At 39.7% G+C, this 15,348-nt stretch overlaps 1 protein-coding gene across 11 annotated transcripts in view; it reads left to right on the top strand.

Moving 5' to 3' along the window:
• rbfox1 (RNA binding fox-1 homolog 1) overlaps nucleotides 1-14,231 on the top strand; it is a 267,586-nt gene extending 253,355 nt beyond the window's left edge. For 7 of the 11 annotated variants that reach the window (XM_044182189.1, XM_044182179.1, XM_044182182.1 and 4 more), the window contains one exon: nucleotides 10,483-14,231. In XM_044182189.1, coding sequence (XP_044038124.1) covers nucleotides 10,483-10,605 — 123 coding nt within the window. In that variant the 3' untranslated portion in view covers nucleotides 10,606-14,231. Of the gene's footprint in view, nucleotides 1-8,450; nucleotides 10,417-10,482 lie in introns of those variants that run through there. The other 4 variants (XM_044182183.1, XM_044182180.1, XM_044182188.1 and 1 more) reach the window with 3 other exon arrangements.
• The last annotated feature ends 1,117 nt before the right edge of the window (nucleotides 14,232-15,348 follow it).

Below are 15,348 nucleotides of genomic sequence, written 5' to 3'. Positions count from 1 at the left end.
TTGCCTGAGACATTCCCTAAGCACGTCATCTGTTGGGGCCTTATCTTGGATGTACTTGTGGATCTTGGATGTTTCATCGTGGATAGTGGCTCTCACACTCACTAGTCCACGGCCGCCTTCCTTACGGCTAGCGTACAGTCTCAGGGTGCTGGATTTGGGATGGAACCCTCCATGCATGGTGAGGAGCTTTCGCGTCTTAACGTCTGTGGTCTGTATCTCTTCCTTTGGCCACCTTATTATTCCCGCAGGGTATCTGATCACTGGAAGGGCGTAGCTGTTTATTGCCTGGGCCTTGTTCTTGCCATTGAGCTGACTTCTTAGGACTTGCCTTACTCGGAGGTATTTGGCCGTTGCCGTCTTCCTTGTTGCCTCTTAGAGGTTGCCATTTGCCTGTGGTATTCCAAGGTACTTGTAACCATCCTCAATGTCTGCTATTGTTCCTTCTGGGAGTGAGACCCCTTCTGTGTGGACTACCTTTCCTCTCTTTGTCACCATTCGACTACACTTCTCAAGCCCGAATGACATCCCAATGTCAGAGCTGTAGATCCTGGTGGTGTGGATCAGTGAGTCGATGTCCCGCTCGCTCTTAGCGTATAGCTTGATGTCATCCATGTAGAGGAGGTGACTGATGGTGGCCCCGTTCCTGAGTCGGTATCCATAGCCAGTCTTGTTGATTATTTGGCTGAGGGGGTTCAGACCTATGCAGAACAGCAGTGGGGACAGAGCATCTCCTTGGTATATGCCACATTTGATGGATACTTGTGCAAGTGGCTTGCCATTGGCCTCAAGGGTGGTTTTCCACAGCCTCATCGAGGTTGCAATGAAGTCTCTTAGAGTCCTGTTGATGTTGTACATCTCTAAGCATTCAGTGATCCATGTGTGCGGCATTGAGATATGCTTTCTTGTAATCAATCCAGGCAGTGCACAGGTTGGTGTGTCGGGCTCTGCAGTCTTGGGTGACTGTTCTGTCAACCAGTAGTTGGTGTTTGGCTCCTCTGCTCCCTCTGCCAATGCCCTTCTGTGCTTTGCTCATGTATTGATCCATGTGTCCACTTATCTTAGCCACGATGATGCCTGACATGAGCTTCCATGTTGTGGAGAGACAGGTTATTGGCCGATAGTTGGATGGGACTGTACCCTTTGCGGGATCCTTCAGGATCAGGATTGTGCGCCCTTCGGTAAGCCATTCAGGGTGCGTCCCATCTCTTAGCAGCTGGTTCATTTGTGCTGCTAGGCGCTCATGGAGTACAGTGAGCTTCTTTAGCCAGTAGGTGTGGATTCTGTCAGGGCCCGGTGCTGTCCAGTTCTTCATACCTGAGACTCTTTCTTGGATGTCTGCGGCTGTGATGGTGACTGGATTCTGTTCAGGGAGGTTGCTGTGGTCCTTTCTCAGGGCCGCCAGCCACTGTGCATCGCTGTTGTGTGATGCCTCCTTTTCCCATATACTTTTCCAGTACTGCTCCGTTTCCAGCCTTGGTGGGTCTGCTCTGCTGTTACCCTGCCATTGAACGTACACTTTCGCAGGTTGGGTTGCGAACAGCCGGTTTATTCGTCTGGCTTCATTATCTCTCGTGTATCTCTTTAGGCGGCTGGCCAAGGCTTGGAGCCTTTGTTTGGCAGTTTCGAGTGCTTCAGGTATGGGCATCTGGTTGTACTTCTTGGGTACTTGCTTTCTCATTGCACCTCTCTCAGCCTCTGTCAGTTGGCTCACTTCTCTCCGGGCCTCCTTGATTTTTGCCTCCAACCTTCGTTTTCATGGTGGGTATTGTCTCTCATGGCTCCCATGGTTGCTCTTGTAGCCAAGCATCTCTAGGATCACTGCTGCTGAGGCGTATATCAGCTCATTGGTTTCAGTGATGGTTGTGGTAGGGATCGCTCTCAATGCTGCATTCACATCTTCTAGGAGACTTTCGGGTGGTACTTCACTTAGCCGTTGTAGTTGGCGTCGGGGTTGCCTTGATATCTCAATCTCATCACAACTTGATATATATATATATATATATATATATATATATATATATATATATATATATATATATATATATATATATATATATATATATATATATATATATATATATATATATATATATATATATATATATATATATACACACACACACACACACACACAGTATATGTTATGTATACACCTATTTTTACAAACTCATGTAGATAAGTCTGTTATTTACTTATATTTGTTCAGCTTTATTGTCCTTGTTCTTAGCTGTCATGTCTATTTCTGTGTAATTACACAGAGAGCAGACACCTGGATATTTCGTCTCCTCCTACCTGTAATCAGTTTGTCCTGGCATTGAAAAGCCATTACTGAATGCTTGCTGACTCACTAGAAAATGAGAGCCATGACATAAACACCCAGTGGGACTCACTTAAAACAACTTATGTTGAGGCAGCCACCAAAGTCATGGGCTTTAAGCAGAGGAACCAGAGAGGTTGGATAACATGTCAGACAAGGCAAAAGATCTGAGCAGAAAGACCTAAAAGCCAAGATAATGAGTGCAAAATCATCAAGACTCTATAGCTAGATCCAAAATGACAACAGAACACCAGGATGCAACACGTTGTGTTAGGAATCTGGTAGGCCAGGTTTGGTTATTAGCAAATATCAAAGATTTATTTAAATTAATAAAATTATTATCACTAAAATTATTACTAAGGATTAATAATTACGGGGCACTACCCTGGGATCAGGGACCAATAACCAAAACGTGAAAACAGTCTCAAAAAAGGGTTTATCCACTTAGAAATGCTACTATTTAATAATATTATTTTACATTAATCAGGTGAACAGTGAAGGATGAATCCCAGCGCTGACCATCACAACCAGCTTTTATTAAACACATACACAAATAACCACTGGCAACTTCTCTTTAAAAAAAAGGTACAATAGGTTAACTTTATCACCAATCAATCGATAAACTTCAGCCAATAAACTACTATTATCTACTCTAAATACAAAAAGATACAACAATCAGCAAGCATGTGATGCAGAGCTGTGTGTGGGGGGGGACAATAGAGGGGGGAAGCAAGGAAGGTGGCAGACGTGACCACATGGGTGGCTCGTCACACGATGATTGATAATGGCGGGCAGACCTGCGAAACTCAAACAAAGGGGAAAGAACCAAAATGGAGGATGTGTTCTACTTATCCTCACCAAGATGGCGTGGAGCACAACTGAGTTAGGCTACCACGCTATCTGTGGGTTTGAGATGTGCATGTGTGTGGATGCGCGCAAGGCGTGTAGGTTAGTAAAGAAAGAGAGTGAGAGAAAGGCACACACATCAAGGCACAGAGTAAATGCAAGACACAATGGGTGCATCCCAAGTCTCTTAATTGCATCCACGTTTCCTTCACTTGCGTCTTTTCCTTGCGTCTTAGTCCCTCCCATGGGAGATGCATGGAAGAGACGCGAGGAAATGAGGAAAAGTGTTTTAAGAGAAATGAGACGTCCTTTCCTCTGAAGCGTCACGTGAAGCGACGTCTGTTTCAGATGGCTGCGGCACCTGATCACAGCTGGATCAGCTGTCAGTCAGCTTTAACAGCTGTAGAGACTTTTGATGGAGTGTGTGTCTGCACACATGTGCACTGTGCTAATACTAATAAATGGCACACAGTTATCACTGCCAGAGCGGCAGTGTTTTCTCTCTGTAGCCTGTTTTACCTGTTAAACAAACACCTGCACATGAATAACAACCTGCATTCTGTATTTATACTGTGTAATGTGTCCTGACACACACAGGAATCAATTCTAAAGGCAGAATACCTTTATGTTATTTATTCATTATTTGCATCTGTATTTATTGATATTCCGATTGTGAATTTACTATTGAATAACCCAGAATATGACTATAGTGTCTTTTGAACAGTGGAAATTATTTATTAGGGCAAATGGTTCATGGAAAAATTAAATTATGTAACACTGTGTCCTAACTGAATGCAAGCGTCCAACAATCGCTGAATCCGTTAAATATGCATCTGTTGTCATGTAAATCAACCACGTACCTATCAGCTGTGCACTCAAGATCAGACTGGAGGTGTAAGTAAAAATGGGTGCTACTTGCTATTTACTTTTTAAAAAGAAAACACGTTTTATACTGTGATATTTCAATGTTTCTTTGCTGGAAATGACATACAATATAGCCAACAGCAAGTCGTTATTAGTGATTGTCATTTACCTTGAGCACCTTGGCGATCTTCTTCCAGCCAGCTGCCACCTTGGTTAGGTTTCTGTGTAAAGATTGTTGGGACTCCCCAGATGAATTAATTCATTTGTCTGATTTTTTCATTGAAATTTCATTAGGGGACTGCATGCTCTTTTATATTGCAAAATCCAGAGAGCATTTGAACTCTGCATTCCAAAATCCTGAGAGCAGCACCTGTGGCTTTCTCCCTCAGTGTGGACTGCTCATCAGCAGACACCTAACTGAACTCCTCTCTTTCCTCCTCACTCTACGCACGGACCTGATGGTTCGCTAAACCTCAGTGTGGTCTGCTCGGCACAGATCCCCTGATGACAGGATAAAGGATTAGGCCGCAAAGCAGGCGTCTGCCTTTGTCTTAAGATTTCTGGTTAGCTCGCCGCTAACCGAGAATAAGCAAGCCTCTCTTTTCTCCTGGCATCGCCTCCAGCACACGGTTGTCTGCTACCATCGCCGTGTAATCTGCTCTGAGCAGTAGAGCCGAACTCTGTTACCGCAGCGACCTGCATAAGATTTCTGCAACAAAGTTTAGCGCCAACGGCTGCCACACACAAAGCCTGCCAGCTAACTTCACATGCTAACTGGAGCACGAAGCAAGTTAATGCCGAGCTGCCTCTAATCTCTAGAAGGGGACACTGCAAAGCAATAGACACATCCATAACGGAACCACAATTCTTCCCAGCTTGGCTCGTCTACAACAGACTGACTGCCAGCTAACATCAGCGACAAAGCCACCTCTCTTTCCCTCCCACGGACAGGTAACGTATCAACTGGGCATAGCATAGAGTAACAGTGTATATAGCTAAGCAAAGGACTGACTTTTGTACATGCGATGTTACTGATGTGTTTTCATTGAGATTTGTTGTTGTGATGTGTTTTCATCTGTTAGCATGTGGCTACCAAATTAACCTAAGTTGATGTTAGTGATGTTCACACAGACACAGGGTCTTGCATACAACTAACTATCCACTTTTCTAACTTAGCACTGGCACTGTTAGTTTACAGATCACACACACATACTTCGATTTGACCTTAAACACAAACCACAAGGTGGAGAGTAACTTTAAAGCTCCCGCTTCACATGTTCATTTGTTTCTGACCACGTACGTGTGTTCATGCTTGTGCATGCAAGATATACGGAGGAAGAACAACGAAACACACACACACATTCCTTTTGGCGCACACCCAGACCTGCACACACACACAAACACACATATACTAACACACCACCCTCTGTAGTCTTGTGTATTTAGAGTGGATTTCACATTGTGTGTTTTGGCTTTATTTATCTTTTAATAAATGCTTGTATATAATTATGCTGGTTTCTTTAATGTTGGACAAGGGTGAGTCATTTGCCAACCTCTTCTATATTGAACTCCAAATCCTTCAACCTAAGAGCTATAAATGGTAATTGTGGTTATAGCTATTAATTTAATTATTAATCAGAGTTCCAAATTGATAGTTTAGTGTATTTTATGAAAATCAGTTAATTGGCTATCATTTCTCTTTAAGAGTGGTGCCCCCCGAGGACATTATTCATTAAAGTTATTATTTATGATTGTCTTTGATAATCTTGATAGCCAAATCTAATTGATTGCACCTACACAGTTTGGTGCCCCTTTAAGCATTGTAAATCCCAACAAAATGCATCACTCACACATATCTGGTCTCCCTGGAACTAGAACAGATCCTTAAATCTACTACTACCACTGTTGTGCAACCTTCATAGGTACAACTGGCGTATAATCTTGGCAGTGCAATTCCAATTTCCATAGACCCTAAGAACCTAGATACCTACCTACATACATAATGTAAAAGTACATTCGGAAGTTACAGGCCAAACTGGACTCACTCCTGTTTGTTCAGCCATGCCTCCACACACCAATTAGCAACCATTGCACAGACTAGCCCCAAGTGGATATCTATCTATCTATCTATCTATCTATCTATCTATCTATCTATCTATCTATCTATCTATCTATCTATCTATCTATCTATCTATCTATCTATCTATCTATCTATCTATCTATCTATCTATCTATCTATCTATCTATCTATCTATCTATCTATCTATCTATCTATCTATCTATCTATCTATCTATCTATCTATCTATCTATCTATCTATCTATCTATCTATCTATCTATCTATCTGTAAACATTGTTTTCCATAATGGTAATATTGTTGTATGATGTGTGGTATGTGGACCCAAATGCAGATGACCAGGAAGAGGTATGAGGGTGAAGTAGCCAGATGGCTACAGTGTTTATTGGGGTGATGTGGCTCCAGACAGGTACAGGCGGACAGACCGGTAGGCAGACGGGCAACTAAAACGTAACAGGCAAATGGGCAGATACCAGTCCAGGTACAAGAATATGGGTTACCGGCTGGCAGTGGTGGAAACAAGGAAGAGAGTCCAATGAGACTTACCAAATCCAATAGGGAGCAGGCAAAGTTCAAAATCCAGAATCCAGACACGGTCCAAGGGAGACAAAGAATCCAAACAGTGCTCACGGTAAGAATGCCGGGGAACTGGGCACAGGAACCAGGTACAACTAAAAGTGCACCAAACAGCAACACACACAAATGTCAGGCATGCGCGCGAGACCCGGACTAAATACCCTAGGGGAGGTGAGACAACAAGACACAGGTGCAAACAATCAAGGATGGGCCGACAATCAAAACTGGAAGGAAAGCAAACAAAGACAGGAAGTAAAACCACAAAACACACAAGGGAAGGAGTATACTACAAAATAAAACAGGAAATGAAAAACCTTCAAACCATAACAAATAACAGATAAATAAATGCTATGTGCTAACCTCTGTATTGTTAATGCACTAACCCTACTTAAAATCCTTTTTACTTTCCTATATAGTTATCTGGTACTTTCTGATAGATGTTTTATTTGCATGCTTGCTACAAAGAGCTCTGTTGTGCTTTGGTTTCACTTCTACCCTCTTTTTAGGAGAACATTAATCGTAGATAAAAATCTTACCGGAAAAACAAAGTTGTCAAGCCCTCCCTATCCCCAGTGGAAATTATGCCCTTGTATTAAGATGGAATTGAACTAATCCAAACCTACCCTTTACCAATTATGCCAATAGAGCCCATAATCTCCTCCTGTAAGTGTTTTCACCATTTTGGATTCCTTGAAAACAACTGAACACACAAAATTATACTTTAATTATGTGCAGGACTGTGGGATCCATAGTGACCATCACTAATTTCGAAAGCCATTTTTAAAGCACTTTAAAAGATAGCTCACTAAGCATGACATCAATCAGCATTATAGATTAGAATAAAGAATTAGAAGCAATTAATATTTGCCTGACATTTGGGTGTCTTTGACAAAGGCAGAGAAGACTTGTGACTGTGTGAAACATGCAGCCTATGTAAACAAGTGTGTCCAATGAATAAGCCTTCCCTAATGTCACCTTTTTGGTTCATACACTATAAACATTCGCATTGCTAGATATATATAACATTTCACCAAATGCACTCCACAACACTCCTCCATACTGTCCCCCTCCCTCATCCCATTCTCTTCTTCAGTCGCTGTGCTTTTCTGCAGCACTGACATCTCCTCACTTAAACCTTAATTGAATTTGTCTGTACTGCTAACGGCAGACCAAATGACACATTAATCCTGCCTGTAAAAGGTGATGAATGTCTTCATGCCTTGGCAGCCCAGTCCATGTTAGTTATTATATTTCTAATTTGGTGGATACCACCTCACCCCACACTCCCTGGTAATGAAATAATTAGTCATTTTGATAATTAAATCCCTCGTGTAGCCTCAGGGGGGAGGCGAGGGAGGAAAGAAGTGAGTAAGAAAGCTGGGCGGACTGGAGGTAAAGACTGTTGGAACTTACTAGTTAGTCGCAAACAGCGCCCTCCAAACTGAACAGAAATCCAGGCTCAGCTACTGTGTAATTAATCACCAAACTGTGTTATGAATGTTTGCAAACAAAACAAATTGATTTGCATAAAACACGGTTTGTCAAGTGTCAGTTGTGTTAATACAATAAACCTATAACTCTTGTTAAAGAATTTTAAACACTTATTATTCCTTCTGCTACCATGAATCGCTGCTAAAAAACAGCAGTGGGTACCCTGCAGTGGGTATCAGGCTGTACCTTTCCCAGTTCCCTTATTTGATCACTCCTTGTTTGGAATCGTTCCAGTCTGCCATCATGAAGAATGTTCCAATTCCCTTATTTCTGCTCTCAGGATCGAGGAGCGAGAAGCAAGGAGGGATCTCTGAGGAGACATGAACAAGGATACATGAGAGCAGCCTTTGTGGAAGTCTTTTACCCGACAAACATACCCCTTTATTAGAAATCTGTTAGTGACTGCATCACCGCATCACTGCAGTTTTCTACCGAAGTGAACAGACAAACAACAGAACCAACTCAAGTGTACTACTCCCACGTTTTAGATTTTATTTCTTTTCTGATTCACCACTTAGTTAAAAATAGTGTATCTGTGTTAACTGTAGGTCTGATTAACAAAATAACCATAAACAACTTTTTTCATATATCAGAAAGATTTTTCTCTGCTATTCTTAATTCAGAGAGAGGAGGAGAGTCTTTTGTCGTTCAACAATAAACACATTTTAATTGTCTATTGTCATTTCCATTCAGTCACACGTGAGGCTAAAAAAATCACTGCACGTTGGGTAGAAATGTGAGATATATTTACTTAATTTCCACTTTCCCTAAACATTTCCACAAATTATAAGACATTCTAATAATAACCTTGATTATTAAATAATTAATTTATTATTAATTACTAAAATTAAATAAATGTGTTGCTATCGGGATAAATGGCTCATGTTTATTCATGTTTGCTCAGTTTCTGAGCAGTGAAATTCATTTAATTCATTTTGCAACTGCTACAGTGGCTGGCCCAACAGGCTTGATAGGCTCAGTGTCATCTGAATACCACGGCCTGCTCAGTAGTCTAGCCCACATCACTGTATATATCTAGTTCCATTAATCTTACAAATGCTAAACTAGCAACCTCTCTGGTATCATAAAATTTTTCATACATGAGTCATGTTTCTTGACCTGTCTTACCAAAGAAAAGAATATGATTTCAATATGAAGTTGTGTGTGAGTGTAAGAGTGCAGGCAAGTCTACAGGGTCATCAGCTGGGCACCCTCTCAATAAGTGCTGTTTCATTGAGTCAGACCCTCGAGGCCGTGAAGCCTTAACAGTCTGTTCCAGTGTGCCAGAACCACCCTCCTCTTTACCTGCACCCACACTCTGCACTCCCAAGCAGGTAAACACTGTTTGGCTGACATATGTCTCTAAGACACATGATACTTGTACTAGCAAAAGGCCTCTCCTTGTCAGTCATCAAAGCACCCTTATCATCAAATGATGGAGGGAGACATAGCCAACTTCATGAAGCCAAGAGCAATCAAAGTCTGGGTTATTATTGCCAAAATTATTAAATTAGGACACCTCTGGAGCTCAAATATTGGCAGAAATATGAGTCATCATCTATATGATATGGTATAAAATACTTACTCCCAAGTCTAAAAGTAGGAGTAAACATGTACCACTGTGAATGTTTGGCCAGTTAGAACTTAACTCCTATCCTGGACCTGGTATTTTTATTAAGCTTTTCACCTTGATAAAAAGCTTGGTAAAAAGACTGATAAATGAAGATAATAGATGAAACTGTTATCAATATTATCTTTCAACTGTGAATTTCATCTAAATTGACTGTTACTTAAAACTGCAACTCTCTGAATCTCCATCACTTCCACCCAGTGAAAACCAGCATGATCCATCCAAAACATTTTCCCGGTAAAATCCTTTTGACTTGATTGCTTTGATTCATCTTTTCCTTTTTTTCATTGACTGGATTTCTTTCACATAGCTGTTGGCATGTACCCCTGGCATGAAGTGCCTCGCTGTGCTTGCTGCATGACGGTTGCTCCAGTCATTGGTCTTTTCATGTCCCATGGGTTTGCACTGGAATAACGGTAACATAATGTTGAAACTCTAGTTGTAGTTTGTGCAGGACTAAGGGGGGTTAATGAGGGTTTCTGTGTGTGTGTCTTTCTATGCCTTTGTGTACATGTACCTTGGTGTTTCTATGAATATGTGTGTGTGTGTGTGTGTGTGTGTGTGTGTGTTTGCATTCTCTTGTGGGTGTATATGCCTGTGTGTGTGTGTGTGTGTGTGTGTGTGTGTGTGTGTGTGTGTGTGTTTCATTGTGTTTGTCTGTGTACATATGTGTGTGTTTCAGAATGCGTTCGCCCCACTGACAGATGCCAAAACGCGGAGCCATGCCGATGATGTGGAGCTAGTGTTGTCCTCTCTCCAGGCTAGCATATACCGGGGAGGCTACAGCCGCTTCGCACCCTATTAGCAACACCTCCAACCTTCCAACAGGACAGAAAGAAAGTGTGTGTGTGTGTGTGTGCGGGCGAGTGTGTGAGCGAATGAGAAAGACAGAGAGAACGACTTATCAGAGGAGAGATGTTACTGAGGCCTGGGTATTGAAATACATGCAGTTTGTGCATAATTTCAACATCTCCTAAGAGAGAAGTACAAAAAAAGTAGAAGAATAAAATGACAGCTGATATTTTTCATCTTATACCTCAAATATTTTGTGCTGTGTATTTTGATATTGTGGGTTTTTAATTTCTAAATTTAAATGTAAATTTAAATGTAATGAAAATGTAATTTCTAAAGATTTAAACATAATATCAGCTGTAGAGGGTTTTCCATGGTAATAATAGAGAGCTGCTAGAGTAATAATTAGGACACAAAGAAAATATTTATCAGATTCAAATTGTTAGGGCTTGTATAGAACTCTAACCCTGTAAGATAGGTCATAGTCACACTGGGGTTTTTATGTTTTGTAAGTGAGTGTTAAAGTGACTATGCTAGTCAAGTGTTGTTGTTTTACTTCTCTCAGCTTCATTTGGCACTTCCTCTGTCAGTTTAGCAATGATAGTTTTTTTACCTTTGGTTTTGGGAGGAAGTAAAGAAGCCTTGGAAAACATGGACATAGACAAAAAGTTATTCTCTGAACTTTTGAGGGCAGGGTGGGTATGTTAAAGAAGCTGAGAGCAGCCATGATTGCTCTTGTTTACATCCATCACAGTGAGATGTCAACTTTTTTTAAATCTTGTTACTTTGAGAACTTGTTGTGACTGCAACTTTACTATCACATGCTCATAATTATTTTGCCAAACCAAGATAACAATTCTTCTCCAAGACAAGATCCTATGTAGCGTCTGCATAATAATGAAAACTGCATGTATTGTATCCCATTTCATTGGGTACAACATAAGGTTTTCTTGTTTTTGTTTTGTAACATACAACATTGCATTGCATTAACAAAGAAAGAATAAGTTGTAAGTTGACTTTTATCTCATAATTACAAAATCCGATCATTGTTTCAAACATATGTATTAATCACCAAATATTCAGTATCAATGGACATTGTTTTTTTGGGTCAAATCAGATTGGCCCATCGTGCATGTTGTTGAGCCTGAAAATAGATGTTGAAAATTTGGCTATGGTTAGTATGTCTGATTTGGTCTAAATGTAGGACCACATATTTTACACAAAATGTAGCCTTACGTAATGAGCTGTATTTATATTTTGATGTAAACTTATATTATGTTTACATAATGCCCAAAGTAGCCTTTTTCTGATCATGTTAAAGTTCTACATGTTTAGGCAGCTTGTGTGCTGATTAATGCCCCCTGTCAGTCACTTGCATTCTGTCCATTCAGTCTTTCCCCCTCAACTTGCGTTGGTTCAACTTGAGTCAAAGCTGGCTGAGAGCTGACACTGTAGTAATGATAACTACATGGTAAATGGTTAATGGACTGTACTTGTATAGTGCCATTCTAGTCTTATAGACACATACATTATGGCTCTCACTTTTGCAGTGTTTGCTGTCAACAACTGGCAGCAAGTAAACTTGGATCCAAGCTGTTTCTATAGCAGTCCGATGAGACAGCTAATCGCAAATAGTGTTTTGACTGATTGCTTAATGCTGATGTAGCATCTGATCTAATGATTTGTGTATAAGTTAATGGTGATAGACAGATATCTCTTTAACAGCTCACTGCACAAATATTAAACTCAATGACAAAACATAGCCATTAACATTAAGCAAAAACTCCATGTGCCCCTTCTTAACTGACCCAATTACCACAACAATCTACAACATCAGTTCTTATGGCTACATTGATTAGATAGGCTAACAATAATTACTCATAATTACAAGGTTTCATCTCGTAATTATAAGATGCTCATCATAGTCATAACTACAAGGTGAGGTCTCCAATTTTTTTTCCTTTGGTGATTGCAATGCATTTTCATAAAAACGATTCTTTGTTGTTGTAACAAGATGTTTCTCTAGTTATTATGACAAATTGTTTCCCTACTAATGGCATGTCTGCTCTTTCATAGGTTATATTGAGATAACAAGGTAATTAAGTCATGATCTCTAGATAAAATAACAAGACTACAAATATTAGCAATCACAGCTGCTCTCAGTGTAGTTTAGTTTTCTTTTTAGGGAGAGAATGGTGTCAGTCAGCACATTATTCAGGCTGTAGAGTTATTGACTAAATAATGTCATTATATCTTACATAACTTCAAGCCAAAGGTTCTGGTGGACATATCTGGTGTGTTTATGTGTGTAGTCAAGATTCTACATAGATTATGAGATAAGAAAAAAAAAGGATTGCCATGGCAACTAAACTGTTCAACAATTTAATTGCTTTGTCTACATGCTGTGATATGAAAAAGAATTAGGGCCACATGAATAAAAAAAATGATTTGATACGATAAATTAGATTAATTGTAGTCTTCAAATATTAAATGTTTTGTGGCACTAATTCTCTTCCATATTGAGTAGTGTTGGCCATCCAGACATAGATGTTTTTGTATAAACTTCCAATATATTCATTGGTATAACTGATGACTTTTATATTACAGGAGAGAAAACATATACAGTGGACAAAGCCACTGTGTCTATTTTGTCTTTTTGTTAATTTTGTTTTGCCTTGTTTTTTCTTTTATAATGAAAATTTAAGGGGGGTAACGTATAATAATGCAACAATGTATTATATTTGAACTGTGTAGTGAAGATGTTCTCTTATATGAAACACACAATGGTATAATGTTTTAGATTTAGACAAGTATATCAGTTGTTAGGGCAAGCTATCTCATTTTCTATCAAATCATATTCTGATTTTTATTATCTCTCTCTCAAATCATGTAATAACAATGTAGATATTCTTCATTTTTTTTGGTCAGCTATACCATTTTGCACATGCAACTTGTAACTTTCACATAAACCTAGACATATCAGTGCTGTAGTTTTTAGGACTTTTTTAATCAGTTCTGTATTTTCTGATTCTTTCTCTTTCCTCTCATGTCATTCTTAATGTGACATTCTTTCTGTTATTTTCTAGAACTGAACCTTTACTCTTTGAAAATTAACTGTTTGAATATTACAATACTACGTAAATATGAGAAACAAATGATTTGTGAACAGGCTAATCTATTATGTAAATAGAAGTTAATGGAATACATCTGTAGTGTATTTGAAAGCGCTACATGGGCAGCAGGAGTTCTGCTATGGCTGCATTGCAAGCCAGCCTACAGGCCGCTTCCTGTGCCACGTTCTGTTTACAACTATTCCCAATTAGTGGTGTTGTTACATATCTCCCTTTTTGATAAGAAAAACTCTCAGATGCATCACATTATAAAAAAGGCAGCAGTAAGATCCTGGCTCCTTTGGTTCAAACCTTCGTCTGTGTGCTGTGTGTGAGGACCGTCGATCAGAAACTGGACGACTCATAGTCCTCACCATGCTGAATGTCGGACCCCGCATCTACTTTATACAAGCTCTGCTTCCAGTAGGTGTTGTGGTTCAAAACAAGGCTTCCTATCCAGTCATTGTATGTGCATGTACTATGGTTCTTCCACTAATCAGTAACCATCAATAAAGTTTTGTTTTCTCAAGATGTTCTCATCTGTTTCTTCTTTTAAAGGCTTTGGAGTGAAGAGATCCTCAAGGGGATCAGCAAGATAGTCAGATTGCATTTAGGCTGACACTGAGCACTTCACTGTATGTCCTGGGCTGAGTATAATTTGCTCAGTGTGTTATTCTATATTTGTCTTCTTATGAACAAATCCCACAAAATGACAAAAACCAACAATGTTTTAGTTCGTCTCTCAGTACTTTATTACGTTCTCTCAGCTCCAAGCCCATTGGTTCTTGCTGAAGATATAAATCTTCACAGTTCACAAATATATGGTTTCATTTAAAAAAGGCTCACTTACTTCCTAAAACAGCTGATCACTGTAGTTTTTAGCAAACGTTACTCAAACAGGAGAAAATAGTGCATTTGTTGGCGACTAATTTCAGCTGCGGATTAATACATGCTCTAAATACATAAGTGATAATGTACAGTGAGCCAGTCATTATTGCGAAATTAACCCCAACAGGGTGATGCAGGACTTGAATCACCCTGAAGGGGTTAATTAAGAGGCTATGATCAGAACTGCATCCATAGCAACAGTCTGTTCTTCATAGCAGCGGTCTTCTCTTCAGAAACAGACAGACAGACCGTAGAATGCTGTAATTGACCAATCAGAATCAAGTATTCAACAAAGCCCTGTAATAACTTAATGTAATAAATAATACATTTGGCATAACAGGATGGTGTATGTAGGATTGTGTCAAAATAAACTACAGTGTGTGTGTTCATGGTAATGAAGGAAGAGGTCACCCAGTGCAACAGTGTGGCTCATTGATGTGTTTTTAATAGTTTTTGGACAACAGAGGAATAAGATATACAGTATCAGGCTTTGGGTACACACACAACACTTGTTTGTAGCATCAATTCATCGTTAGTTTAGGTCATTTAATGGGATTTGTTGACAGTAAGAAAAATATAGAATATCAGTGGACTTATCCATTTGATTTTATTGCTAATTTAAAGACAAAACTTGTTTGTCTAATGTCAGTATTCAGTGCCTTTTGAGGAAATAGTATGACTGTCATATTAGGAGTGCGTTCACATTAAGAGTGTAGAAGTCCAGGTGGTGGATGGTTAAGAAAAATGTTTACCAGTAT

This window comes from Siniperca chuatsi, linkage group LG21, assembly GCF_020085105.1.
Source record: "Siniperca chuatsi isolate FFG_IHB_CAS linkage group LG21, ASM2008510v1, whole genome shotgun sequence".
Taxonomy (NCBI): domain Eukaryota; kingdom Metazoa; phylum Chordata; class Actinopteri; order Centrarchiformes; family Sinipercidae; genus Siniperca; species Siniperca chuatsi.
Note: the sequence above shows the minus strand (reverse complement) of the source record. Positions and strands in the feature narration are given on the sequence as shown.